Consider the following 14,259-nt stretch of genomic DNA (forward strand, 5'->3'; position numbering starts at 1 on the left):
CCCCATGCTCTACTCCCTCTTCACTCACGACTGTGTCCCTGCATTCGACACCAACACCATCGTGAAGTTTGCAGACGACACAACAGTGATTGGGCTGATCACCAACGGTGATGAAACAAAATACAGAGCGGAGGTGCAGAACCTGGCGGACTGGTGCGCCAATAACAACTTGGCACTAAACACCTCCAAGACCAAGGAGCTGATTATTGACTTCAGGAGGTCCCATAATGGAGAATACGCCCCAATCTCCATTTATGGGGAAAGTGTGGAGAGAGTGTCCAGCTTTAAGTTTCTGGGCACTCACATTTCAGAAGACCTCACATGGTCCACACACACCGCCGCGCTGGTCAAGAAGGCACAGCAACGACTGTTCTTCCTGAGGACATTAAAAAAGACTGGTCTGCCCCAACAGCTGCTGACAACGTTCTACCGCTGCACCACAGAGAGCATACTAACGTATGGCATCTCTGTGTGGTATCTCAGCTGCACAGAGGCGGAGAGGAGAGCTCTTCAGCGCGTCGTCAACAGAGCGCAGATCATCGGGACAGAGCTACCAGCCTTGGAGGGCATCTACCACACGCGGTGCCTCAGGAAGGCCCTCAGCATCCATAAGGACTCATCACACCCCTGCCACGGTCTGTTTCAACTACTTCCCTCCGGCAGATGTTACAAGGCCTTCTACGCCCGAACCTCCAGACTCAGGAACAGTTTTATCCCAAGAGCTATAGCAGCTCTGAACCGGCCCTAATGAGTGCCCCCCCACCCACCCCCTTTGGACAGTCTCCCTCAGATGGTCACGTCAATCAATTCAGCTTGTTTATTTATGTATTGTATTTATTTACCTTTCTTGTACATCAGTGGAGCTGCACACTAAATCTCGTTGCACTGACGTGCAATGACAATAAAAGATATATTATTATTATTATTATTATTATTATTAAAGAGACATGAAAGAATGATTGAAATCGGTCAGAAAGATGCTTTATTGTAAGAGTTGAAGGAATGAAAGAAAGCAAGGGAATGTAGGCGAGGTACCTGTACCTGTATCCACCAAGGAGAAGGATGTGGAGAACAAACACCAGTGTGTAGATAGACACAAAAAGCTGGAGTAACTCAGCTGGACAGGCAGCATCTCTGGAGAGAAGAAATGGGTGACGTTTCAGGTCGAGACCCTTCTTCAGTCTGTCCCGCTGAGTTACTCCAGCATTTTGTGTCTATCTTATGTTTAAACCAGCATCTGCAGTTCCTTCCTACACAGATCAGTGTGGAGAATACTAATATGCAAAGTCAGTTTGAGACTAAAAAGGTGTTGGAGGTTAGATTTTATTTTATTTTAGTTTAGAGATACATTAGGGAAACAGGCCCTTCAGCCCACCGAGTCCGCGCTGACCAGCGATCCCCGCACATTAACACTATCCTACACACACTAGAGACAATTTACACTTACACCAAGCCAATTAACCTACATACATGTACGTCTTTGGAATGTGGGAGGAAACCGAAGATCTCGGAGAAAACCCACGCGGTCACGGGGAGAATGTACAAAGTCCGCACAGACAGCGCCCGTGGTCGGGATCGAACCCGGGTCTCTGGCACAGTGATACTTGAAGATCATGAAGGTAGATAAATCCCCAAGACCTTATGGGATCTATTCCAGCTTATTGAGAGGGGCAAGAGAGGAGATTGCAGGTGCCTTGACGAAGATCTTTGCTTCTTCTGTGGACACTGGACCGAGAGGACTGGAGAGTAGCTAATGTTATTCCTTTGTTTAAGAAGGGAAGTACAGAGGATCCAGGGAATTATGGGCCAGTGAGCTTCATGTCAGAGGATTCTTCAGGATAGGATCATTCTCTCACTTGGAAGAGTTAATTAGAGATAGTTAGCATGGCTTTGTACACAGCTGGTCATGTCTTACTAACCTTGTTGTCGGGAATTTTGAAAATTATAAGGATGCGTAGGTTATAGTTTGGTTAACCCTGGAGCTCAAGTACTGGGGAGCATGATGGGAAAATGGCTAAGATAGAATGTAGTTAAAATAGCTAAAGCTGAAACATTCTGCTGAGAACCAGGCTTCCTTATCATTAGGGGAGAGTGTAGTCCTTTGTAGTTCTGTCTTGGTTCTCATCTGTTGCAATCTTCCATTACACCTGCTCTTTGTCACGGTGTTCAGCAGGCAAGTCTCCCAAAAGTTAACAAACGACCCCATTTAGCGAGTAGAATCTTGACATTTATGTTACATATCTACATGTTAGATATAAGGGAGAATTTTCAAAACAACAAGAAACGCAAGATTAAAGTTAACTCCGGGGAAAGACAAAGATGGAAGGTTACAGAGACATTGATTAATGATGGTTCATTTCAACTCCACAAGTAACCATTGTGTCAATATTGTACACTTACTTTGCCTTGTTGAAACAGTTTGGGCTTGCTCACACTGTTTCCCGAATTACATCGCTAAGGCCTTTATTAAACCGACTTATTTGAGAGACTCACCACTGATCTGTGAGCTGTTTTATTTTGGGTCTTTGCCGATCTGAGTAAAGTCAAATATAGGGTACGGGTAAAGTACAAAATTCCCTCCTATAGACGTCATCGATTTTATTGTGGAGGTGACAAATGTGATCTATGATGGTAGAGTTGTGCATGTTGTCTACAGAGATCCTGCAGGGAAAGGTAACTTTGTTATTGCAAGTCAGAAACTCACAAGTGCCTCACCACATAGACACTATTCACTTCCTAACGCAATGTTCTACAACATGAGGTTTCCTAGGAACACAGCTATCTGTTACTGCCTGTAATTACCTGTGATATGTAACCTGTATTATAACAAAAGTGTGTAATTGGATAGCTATCAGGATAATATTTCCATGCACACACTACTGGAACTATCGGATCTAAATATTAGGCAGTGACAATTAAATTATTAGTGAAATCAGCAAGGATCTCTTTATTCATGACCACAGGGAGACAAGGAGAATATTTACATTTAAGGCAAAGCTAGATCAGCATATGACATGACATGATTTGTAACGGGTTTAGCTGAAAAGTTTTCAAGAAGACTTGTGTCGGGTTTAATCTCAGTAGTCCAGATCTTAGTGTGTAAGAAAGAACTGCAGATGCTGGTTTAAATCGAAGGTAGACACAAAATGCTGGAGTAACTCAGCGAGACAGACGTCTGAAGAAGGGTCACGGCACGAAACGTCACCCATTCCTTCTCTCCAAAGATGCTGCCTGTCCCGCTGAGTTACTCCAGCATTTTGTGTCTATCTTCAGTCCAGATCTGAGGATGGACATGACAGCTTGAATCAAATCGATTGATTCTGTGCTGTGAATGCTTGGTTTCACTGTTTAATATTCTGTATATTAGAATGATGTTGCAGTTGCTACATTGGCAGAAACGTGGAATTTAGTACAACTACAAGGGCCACACAGCGCAGACAGCGCAGATAGCGCAGCGTAGAGTCGCTGCCTCACAGCACCATGGACTCGGCCTCCATCCCGACTACAGGTGCTGTCTGTACGGAGTTTGTACGTTCTCCCCTGCGTGGGTTTTCTCCGAGATCTTCAGTTTCTTCCCACACTCCAAAGACGTACAGGTTTGTAGGTTAATTGGCTTGGCGTAAATGTAAAAATTGTCCCCAATGTGTGTGGAGTTGTGTTAGCGTGCGGGGATCGCTGGTCGGTGCGAACCCGGTGGGCCGAAGGGCCTGTTTCCGCGCTGTATCTCTAAACCAAACTGAACTAAACATATAAAAAATAATTGAATTGAAAATCATTTTATGCACAGGATTCTTAACTGCAATGAGACAGGAAGTAACACGAGCACATAAGGGTTGGGCACTAGACAGCGTCACTCTGCACAATGAAACTACCAAACTGATGAAAGAAGAAATCAAAGTGCCACCAATGGTAAGTAGGCATCCATTTTACATCTATACATTATTGCCATCTCCACCAATACAGGTATAATAAATATCTTGTGTGTAGCAACATCACAGACAAAATATGAAACAAAAATTACACAAACTTCACAAGACAGTGAAAAGATGAAGCCTGCAAAAACAAGAGAGTGGTGTTGTTATAACTTATAAATGTTATAAATTAGATACCAAGTCCATGGTGGTGGAAGACGTGGTCCGTAGTATTGCGCGGATGAGGTAGGATCAGTGTTGTGCAGGTCGGCTCAAGAGCCTGTTGTCGCAAGAATGGTTCCTGAAACTGCTGGCGTGGGATTTCAAGCTTCTGAAACTCCAGTCTGATGGCAACTGGGAGGAGAGGGCATGGCCCGGATGTTGGAAACGCTTCATGATAGATAGATGCCACCTCCTTGTGGCAGCTCCTCACTTAGATGCTGATGATCATAAGGCCATAAGGAATAGGAGCAGAATTAGGCCATTCGGCCCATCAAGTCTACTCCGCCATTCAATCATGGCTGATCTATCTCACCCTCCTAACCCCATCCTTCTGCCTTCTCCCCATAACCTCTGAAACCCGTACTAATCAAGATTCTATCAATCTCCGCCTTAAAAATATCCACTGACTTGGCCTCCACAGCCTTCTGTGGCAAAGAATTCCACAGATTCACCATCCTCTGGTGAAACAAATTTCCCCTCATTTCCTTCCTAAAGGAACGTCCTTTAATTCTGAGGCTACGACCTCTGGTCCTCGACTCTCCCACTAGTGGCAACATCCACTCTATCCAAGCCTTTCACTGTTCGGTAAGTATTTGGGGGACAGATTAGTGATAAATGGAGATCTGCTGAAGGAACATTGTATCAGGCAGCATTTGTGAACAGTTTTGGTGTTTTGCGACTTACAACCTTGCCCCCACAGCTGCTGCATGACCCTGTGAACCTCCCCAGCAGATTGCTTGTTGCTTTAGAAAAATGAATAGGCCGACAGTTGAGAGTGGGGATAGTTGGGACTCGAGCAAGTAGCCAGCACCAATTCATTGGGCGGACATGGTGGCGCTGGGTAGAGTTGCTGCCTGACAGCGAATGCAGCGCCAAAGACCCAGGTTCGATCCCGACTATGGGTGCTGTCTGTACGGAGTTTGTACAATAGACAATGGACAATAGGCCATTCGGCCCTTCGAGCCAGCACCACCATTCAATGTGATCATGGCTGATCACCCCCAATCAGTACCCCGTTCCTGCCTTCTCCCCATATCCCCTGGCTCCGCTATTCCCGTGACCTGCGTGGGGTTTTCCCTGAGGTCTTCGGTTTCCTCCCGCACTCCAAAGACGTACAGGTTGTAGGTTAATTGGCTTGGTAAATGTAAAAATTGCCCCTCGTGTGTGTAGGATAGTGTTAATGTGCGGGGATCGGGTGGGCCGAAGGGCCTGTATCCGCGCTGTATCTCTAAACTAAACTAAACTTTGTTCACTTTCTATTTAACAATTCTATTTTCCGGTGAATATTTTTCCAACATTCATCCGTGCATGTTTGCTTGGCAGGAAGGAGTTTACATCTACGGCCTTTACCTGGATGGAGCAGGTTGGGACAGGAGAAACATCAGACTGACGGAATCTATAGCCAAGGTTCTCGTTACCATGCTGCCTGTCATCTACATATTTGCCATCAATTCCACTGCACCTAAAGACCCCAAATTGTACATCTGCCCAGTCTACAAGAAACCACAGCGTACTGACCTAACTTTCATCACTTCCCTGTGTCTGAAAACAATCCAGCCACCTGACCACTGGATTCTCAGAGGGGCTGCCTTACTCTGTGATATCAAGTAAAACACTAATTATTTCACAAGTAAAGATGTTTTTTTAGATAATTTTATAGTAATGTATCTGATTTTGGATGTTGAGGTATCATTTCCATGCAGCATTTGTACCTGCCAGTCGGGGAAAAAATGTTCACAAGCACTATCATCAGCTTTTCTTTCATTCAATAAATCCATTTAGCCTTAGTTTTTTATACAGTTTCTTAATTATTGTATAACTCCTTTATTTCAATGATAATGACAAGCAAGCTGAACAACTTCTGGCCAGAGAGCAGGGAACACCCCTGGTTTTCAAAACAGTGACAGCCAAGAGGTCAGGTGGGGGAAGCAAGTAGTGTCCCATTGGAAAGGCCACACCTTTGACATCCCCTTCCTAAAGGAACGTCCATTAAGTTTGGTTTTAGTTTAGAGATACAGCACAGATACCCACCGAGTCCGCACCAAACAGCGACCCCCGCACATTAATACTGTCCTACACTAGGGACAATGTTTACATTTATACCTAGCCATTTATACAAATCTGCACGTCTTTGGAGTGTGGGAGGAAGCCGAAGATCTCAGAGAAAACCCACACCGGTCACAGGGAGAACGTACATACTCCGTACAGACAGCACCCGTAGCTGGGATTGAACCTGGGTCTCTGGCGCTGCAAGGCAGCAACTCTACCGCTGCGCCACCGTGCCGCCCTCTGATACTATGACCTGTGCACTATTGAAGTGTTAGATCTTTCAGATGTGACTTGGATAACCCTAATAATGCAATGTGATAGTTCTACAATTAAATAATAACATGTCCCCGTGGTAATGGGGCAGATTTATAACGCCATGTGGTGATGAATGAGTGCATGCAAGGAACTGCAGGTGCTAGTTTACAAAAACAGTGACAAAGTGCTGGAGTAACTCAGCCAGCAACTCTGGGGAACATGGAGAGATGATGTTTTGCTCAGGGCCCATCTTGGGTACCCTTTCCCTCTGCTTGGGTAGCATACATCCCAATGGCACAAACATTGAATTCCCCAATATTGGGTAACTACAAAACCTTCCCCTCTCCCTTCATCCCCCTAACCCCCACCCCCACCCTCCATCTTCTCCCCTGTGCTCTCCTTTCTGTTCTGAGGCTGTGCCCTCTGGTCCTAGACTCTCCCACTGGTGGAACCATCCTCGTCACATGAACGAAGGTTTTGCAAGTGTGGCGTGTGGCTGATTTCGCTGCCTGACCAGTGAGTCGATCCTCTACCTCATGTTGGAGAGATTCCGTGGTTTATGTTTCAGGTTTATTATTGTCACGTGTACTGAGTGAAACGTCAGTCTGTCTCGTAGCTTTAATCTCCGGATCTGTTCCAACCATCTACCTATCAAACCCCCCTTTGCCTATGTCCTATTACCTGCCGCGCCCTGTCCTGCTCCTCCTCTCTCCCAGCTTTTTCCACCCCACCCACCCCTCCACAATCACCCTGACCTGAAACGTCACCTATCCATGTCCTCCAGAGATGCTGCCTGGCCGGCTGAGTTGCAGTGTGGAAACAGACCTTCAGCCCCGGGAGTCAACGCCGACTATCGATCACCCATTCACGCCCGTTCTACTTTATCCCACTTTCTCATCCACTCCCTGTACACTGGGGGCCAATTAACTTACAAAGCCGTACGTCTTTGGGATGTAGGAGGAAGTTGGAGCACCTGGAGAAAAACCTATGATCACAGGGTGAACGTGCAAACTCCACGCAGACAGCACCCGAGCTAAGGATCGAACCCAGGTCTCTGGCGCTGTGAGACGGCGACTTTACCAGCTGCGCCACCTGTACCGCCCAGTCCAGTGACCCAGTTATGCCCACTTACTCCAGCACTCGGGATATGGGGAGAAGGCAGGAACGGGGTACTGATTGGGGATGATCAGCCATGATGACATTGAATGGTGGTGCTGGTTTGAAGGGCCGAATGGCCTCCTCCTGCACCTATTGTCTTTTAAATGGCTTTAAATTACACAGTACACCTCACTGCTGTCCATGGAGCTGTGTGAACAAACCCCACTTTATATTAATCCGTTTATACATCCCAAAAAAAACCGACTGCTCTGTCCCTCGACCCCAATTTAGGAAATCTGATCACCTCGCTGTGCTTCTGCTCCTGCCGACAACAACAACTAAAGCAGCTCGGTACCAAGAGTTGTGAAATGTTGCTCTATGGTCACGGATGACATCCTATGCGACAGCTTGGAGTCAGTGGACTGGTCCACCTTCAGGGATTTCACAGCGAACCTGAATGAGTACTCCACTGCCGTGACTGACTTCATCAGCAAGTGTGTGGGTGACTGAGTGTCGATGAAGACAATCCGAGTCAACCCTAACCATGGATAAACCTTGAGGCTAAGGCCAGATCCGCTGCACACAAGTCAAACAATCCCGAGCAGTACAAGAAGGCTCGCTATGAACTCCACAAAGCCATCAAGGATGCCAAGAGACAATACTTGAGTCCCAGTATAATCATTCGGACACACAGAGAATGCGGCATGGTCTGAATAAAATAACTGGCTGTAAAGCAAGGTCAGGCAACATCACAGGGCGGTCATGGTGGTGCAGCGGTAGAGTTGCTGCCTTACAGCGAATGCAACGCCGGAGAACTAGGTTCGATCCTGACTACGGGTGCTGTCTGTACGGAGTTTGCAGGTTCTCCCCGTGATCTGTGTGGATTTTCTCCGAGATCTTTGGTTTCCTCCCACACTCCAAAGACGTACAGGTTTGTAGGTTAATAAGCTTAGTAAATGTAAAACTTGTCCCTAGTGGGTGTAAGGATAGTGTTAATGTGCGGGGATCGCTGGTCGGCACGGACCCAGTGGGCCGAAGGGCCTGTTTCCATGCTGTATCTCTAAACTAAACTAAACTAAACTAAATCACTGGTGATAGTGCGACCCTGCCTGATGAACTGAATGCTTTCCATGTTCGCTTCAAGCAGAAGGCCAACAGGGCTCTGACACTTAGCCCTTCAGACTTCAGTGTGACTCTCCATAGGGTGACTGTTGCAGAGGTTATACCGGCCTTCCTGAGGCTAAACCCACGAAAAGCAACTGGCCCCGATGGAGTTCCTGACCGCGTCCTTCGTAACTGCGTGGACCAGCTAGCGGGACTGTTCACGGACATCTTTAAACTCTCCCTACTCTGTCCTGAGGAACCCACCAGCTTCAAGAACACCATCATCATCCCAGTGCTGAAGGACAGCAAGGCCTCATGTCTAAACCACCACCATCCAGTGGCCTTGACATCCACCATCATGAAATGTTTTGAGAGGCTGGTTATGGAACGCATTAAATCCAGTCTACCCAGTGGCCTTGACACACTGCAGTTCACCTACAGCCGCAACAGGTCCACGTTTGATGCCATGGCCCTAGTCCTACACTCATCCCTAGAACACCTGCATAAGAGAGACACCTACCTCACACTCCTATTCATAGACTACAGCTCTGCCTTTAACACCATTATCCCATCCAAGCTCATCACCAAACTCGTGGGGATTAGAGTCAGCACACACCTCTAGAAACTGGATCCTCCTTGACTTCCTGACCAACAGACCCAAATCAGTGAGGATAGGGGACAAATCATCCTCCACGATAATCCTCATCACTGGTGCTCCACAATGATGTGTTCTCAGCCCCTTCTTTACTCCTTGTACACCCACCACTGTGCAGCAGTGTATAAATCCAACACAATTACACATTTACAGACAACATGTGCGTAGTGGGCCAGGTATCAGACACGGGGTACAGGAAGGAGATTGAGAACCTCGTCACCTGGTGCAAAGACCACAACCCTCCAATACCAGTAAGACCAAGAATGACTCCTATTTTGTTTGTGTAGCTTGCAGCGCAGCAGTATGATCATTGAATTCTCTCATTTGAAGTGACTTCTGCTAATACTCCCCTCCATCCAATTCCCCTTCCTGCACCCGTCATCTAACCTGCTCCATACTTCCAAACGACGCGTCCCACTTGATCACACCTTCCCCAGCCAGCAATGGGCCTACCAGGGAACCACCCTGCCGTCATCTGTTACTGGCCCTTTCGATCGATCTGACGAAGGGTCCCAACCCGAAACATCACCTATCTATTTTCTCCAGAGATGCTGCCTGACCCGCTGAATTACTCCAGCACTTTGAGCCTATATCAGATGGATTTCTAATCACTTTTCAAAGAGGTCAGGTCATTAATACTTTTGTTTAGGTTAGAGATACAGAAACAGGCCCTTCGGCCCACCGAGTCCGCACTGATCAACGATCCCTGCACATTAACGCTATCCTTCATACACTAGGGACTATTTACACTTATACCAAGCCAATTAACCTACAATCCTGTACGTCTTTGGAGTGTGGGAGAAAAACGAAGATCTCGGGAAAAATCCACCGGGCCTGATGGTCTGCATCCCAGAGTACTCAAGGAAGGAGTTAAATCCTGCCTACCCAGTGGCCTTGACCCGCTGCAGTTCACCTACTGCCACAGGCCCTGGGGATTTTCTTGTTAATTCCTACTCGTTGCTTCCTGTCTGCCAACCAGTTCTCTATCCATGTCAATACCCTACCCCCAGTACCATGTGCTCTAATTTTGCACACTAATCTCTTGTGTGGGACCTGATCAAAGGCTTTTTGAATGTCCAGATACACCACATCCACTGGCTCTCCCTGTGCCATTCTATTTGTTACATCCTCAACAAATTCCAGAAAATTAGTCAAGCATGATTTCCCCTTCATAAATCCATGCTGACTTTGACTGATCCTGTCACTGCTTTCCAAATGCGCTGCTATAACATCTTTAATAATCGACTCCAGCAGCTTCCCCACTACCGATGTAAGGCTAACTGGTCTATAATTCCCTGTTTTTTCTCTCACTAATTTCTTAAAAAGTGGGGTTACATTGGCTACCCTCCAGTCCACAGGAACTGATCTGGAGTCGAGAGAGCATTGGAAAATGATCACCAATGCATCCACAATTTCTAGGGCCACCTCCTTGAGTACTCTGGGATGCAGACCATCAGGCCATGGGGATTTATCTGCCTTCAGTCCCAACAGTTTTCCCAACACCATGTCCTGACAAATGTGGATTCCTCCCTCCCACTAGATCCTCAGTCCCCTCGTGTTTCTGGAATACTCGGTCCTTTAGTATTTCTGGAAGCTGGAATCACGAGCAAAACACTGGCGTGGAGTAACTCAACAGGTCAGGCAGCACCTGTGGAGGGAATGGCCAGGTGATGTTTCGGGTTGGGTGCCTTCAGACTGATGGTCGCTTGTTGGATTGTCATAGCTACTGCAAACAGCAGAGGGTGCTGTGGGTGCACCAGAACCAACATGTGTTATATTCTCCAGAGATGCTGCCTGACCCGCTGAGTTACTCCAGCACTTTGTGTTAATCTTTAATATCAACCAGCATCCTAGTACAGAATGTGTGTACATTCGACATTCACTACGACTGAGCAATTGAATCCATTGCAGCTGGTTACGACACAATAATATTATGATATGAAAGAGATATAAGCTAATTCACAGTTAATTGGTCCATTTTGGAGAAATGCAGCAACATTTGAGGGCGTCACGGTGGAGCAGCAGTAGAGTTGCTGCCTCACAGAGCCAGAGTCCCTGGATCGACCCTGACCTTGGGCACTGTCTGTATAGTTTGTACCTTGTCCCTGTGACCGTGTGGGTGCTCCGGATAACATAGAACCAGTGTGAGCGGGTGATGGATGGTCGGGGTGGACTCGATGGGCTGAAGGGCCTGTTTCCATGTCGTATCTTTCAATCAATCAACTTTCACGCCGCAGAGAATTAAAAATGCAGCACATTTCGCTTTACCAGTTTACACCCCAGCGGTATGAACATTGACTTCTCTAACTTCAAGTAACCCTTGCTTTCTCTCTCTCCCCATCCCTCCCCCTTCTCAGTTCTCCAACCAGTCTGAATGTCCCCGATTACATTCTATCCCTGTTTACTTCGCTGTCAACTTCCCCGAGATAACAATGATCTATCCTGCATATTCCTTGACCTCCGTTCCCTTTCATCTCTCGTTTTCACACCTTACACTTCCATATCTCTGTGCCTCCCTCTCCCCTGACTCTCAGTCTGAAGAAGGGTCTCGACCCGAAACGTCGGCCATTCCTTCTCTCCAGAGATGCTGCCTGTCCCGCTGAGTTCCTCCAGCATATTGTGTCAATCTTCGGTGTAAACCAGCATCTGCAGTTCCATCCTACACACACTGACCTTTGTTGTTCTTCTGTTACCAAGATGTTTCTCACATTGATCCACAAACAATTCCACAACATGATGCTGTGGGGTATTTTATACATCCACCCTCGGTTTAAATGGCATAGACGAGGTAAACAGCCGCAGTCTTTGCCCCAGGGTAGGGGTGACTATAATTAGAGGGCAGAGGTTTAAGAGGAGAGGGGAAATATTGAAAAGGGAGTTGGCAGAACCTTGTTCATGCCACTGGGCTGTAAGCTACCCAGGTGAAATATGAGATACTGTCCCTCCAATTAGTGTGGGGAGGAGGCCCAGGACAGAAAGGTCAGTCTGGCAATGGGAAGGGGAGTTGAAACGGTTGGCAACTGGGAGAAAACCAGCTTATCCACGTTGGCATGTGGGTCCCATTGCCCCATCCAAAGAGGGTCCGTTTAAGAATTGGAGTGAACGTGGTGAAGAATTAGTGAACATGGGCTGGAAGGGAGAAGTGAAAGAGGAAGCGACCTTATTAAAAATGTAGACAACAGCTGGAAGACGGATATGTCTGGTATAGGCAAAGGTCAAGAAGAATTGTAGGGGTCTACTGAAACAACCTGAATATTAAAGGTTGCTGACTGCCGACAGGTCCTCCATCAGCAAGTTGCCAACTTCAACCTCAACATGTCAACTATCTGTTTTACACTGATCCTATATTAAACCTGAACAGTTGTGAATACTGCCCAGTCCATCATGGGTACTGACCTCCCCACCATCAAAGGGATCTACAGGAGTCACTGCCTCAAAAAGGCAGCCAGCATCATCAGAGTCCCACACCACCCTGACCACACACTCATTTCACCCCTGCCATCGGGAAGAAGGTACAAGAGCCTGAAAACCGTAACGTCCAGGTTCAGGAACAGCTTCTTCCCTGCAGCCATCAGGCTATTAAACACTACAACCTCTAAATAAGCTCCAGACTACACACACACACACATATACACACACACATATACACACACACATGTACACACACACCTATACACACACACACACACACACACACACACACACACACACACCACACACCACACACCACACACCACACACATAGAAACATAGACAATAGGTGCAGGACTAGGCCATTCGGCCCTTCGAGCCTGCACCGCCATTCAATATGATCATGGCTGATCATCCAACTCAGTATCCTGTACCTACCTTCTCTCCATACCCCCTGATCCCTTTAGCCACAATGGCCACATCTAACTCCCTCTTAAATCTAGCCAATGAACTGGCCTCAACTACCTTCTGTGGCAGAGAGTTCCGCAGATTCACCAAAACTGTACGCAATACTCCAGGTGTGGTCTCACCAACTGCAGTAGAACCTCCCTGCTCCTATACTCAAATCCTTTTGCTATGAATGCTAACATACCATTTGCTTTCTTCACTGCCTGCTGCACCTGCATGCCTACTTTCAATGACTGGTGTACCATGACACCCAGGTCTCGTTGCATCTCCCCTTTTCCTAATCGGCCACCATTCATATAATAGTCTACTTTCCTGTTTTTGCCACCAAAGTGGATAACCTCACATTTATCCACATTATACTGCATCTGCCATGCATTTGCCCCCTCACCCAGCCTATCCAAGTCACCTTGCAGCCTCCTAGCATCCTCCTCACAGCTAACACTGCCCCCCAGCTTCGTGTCATCCGCAAACCTGGAGATGTTGCATTCAATTCCCTCGTCCAAATCATTAATATATATTGTAAATAGCTGGGGTCCCAGAACTGAGCCTTGCAGCACCTCACTAGTCACTGCCTGCCATTGTGAAAAGGACCCGTTTACTCCTACTCTTTGCTTCCGGTCTGCCAGCCAGTTCTCTATCCACATCAATACTGAACCCCCAATACCGTGTGCTTTAAGTTTGTATACTAATCTCTTATGTGCAAACTTGTTGAAAGCCTTCTGAAAGTTCAGATATAACACATCCACTGGTTCTCCCTTATCCACTCTACTAGTTACATCCTCGAAAAATTCTATAAGATTCGTCAGACATGATTTACCTTTCATAAATCCATGCTAACTTTGTCCAATGATTTCACCACTTTCCAAATGTGCTGCTATCCCATCTTTAATAACTAACTCTAGCAGTTTCCCCACTACCGATGTTAGACTAACTGGTCTGTAATTCCCCGTTTTCTCTCTCCCTCCCCTTTTAAAAAGTGGGGTTACATTAGCTACCCTCCAATCCTCAGGAACTACTCCAGAATCTAAAAAGAGTTTTGAAAAATTATCACTAATGCATCCACTATTTCTGGGGCTACTTCCTTAA

At 46.7% G+C, this 14,259-nt stretch overlaps 1 protein-coding gene across 1 annotated transcript in view; it reads left to right on the plus strand.

Moving 5' to 3' along the window:
• The window catches only part of LOC116972889 (dynein heavy chain 8, axonemal-like), a 574,435-nt gene extending 568,691 nt beyond the window's left edge, over nt 1–5,744 (plus strand). The window contains exons 96-97 of the mRNA XM_033020476.1: nt 3,788–3,909; nt 5,457–5,744. Coding sequence (XP_032876367.1) covers nt 3,788–3,909; nt 5,457–5,744 — 410 coding nt within the window. The remainder of the gene's footprint in view (nt 1–3,787; nt 3,910–5,456) is intronic.
• The last annotated feature ends 8,515 nt before the right edge of the window (nt 5,745–14,259 follow it).

This window comes from Amblyraja radiata, chromosome 5 (assembly GCF_010909765.2).
Source record: "Amblyraja radiata isolate CabotCenter1 chromosome 5, sAmbRad1.1.pri, whole genome shotgun sequence".
Classification (NCBI taxonomy): domain Eukaryota; kingdom Metazoa; phylum Chordata; class Chondrichthyes; order Rajiformes; family Rajidae; genus Amblyraja; species Amblyraja radiata.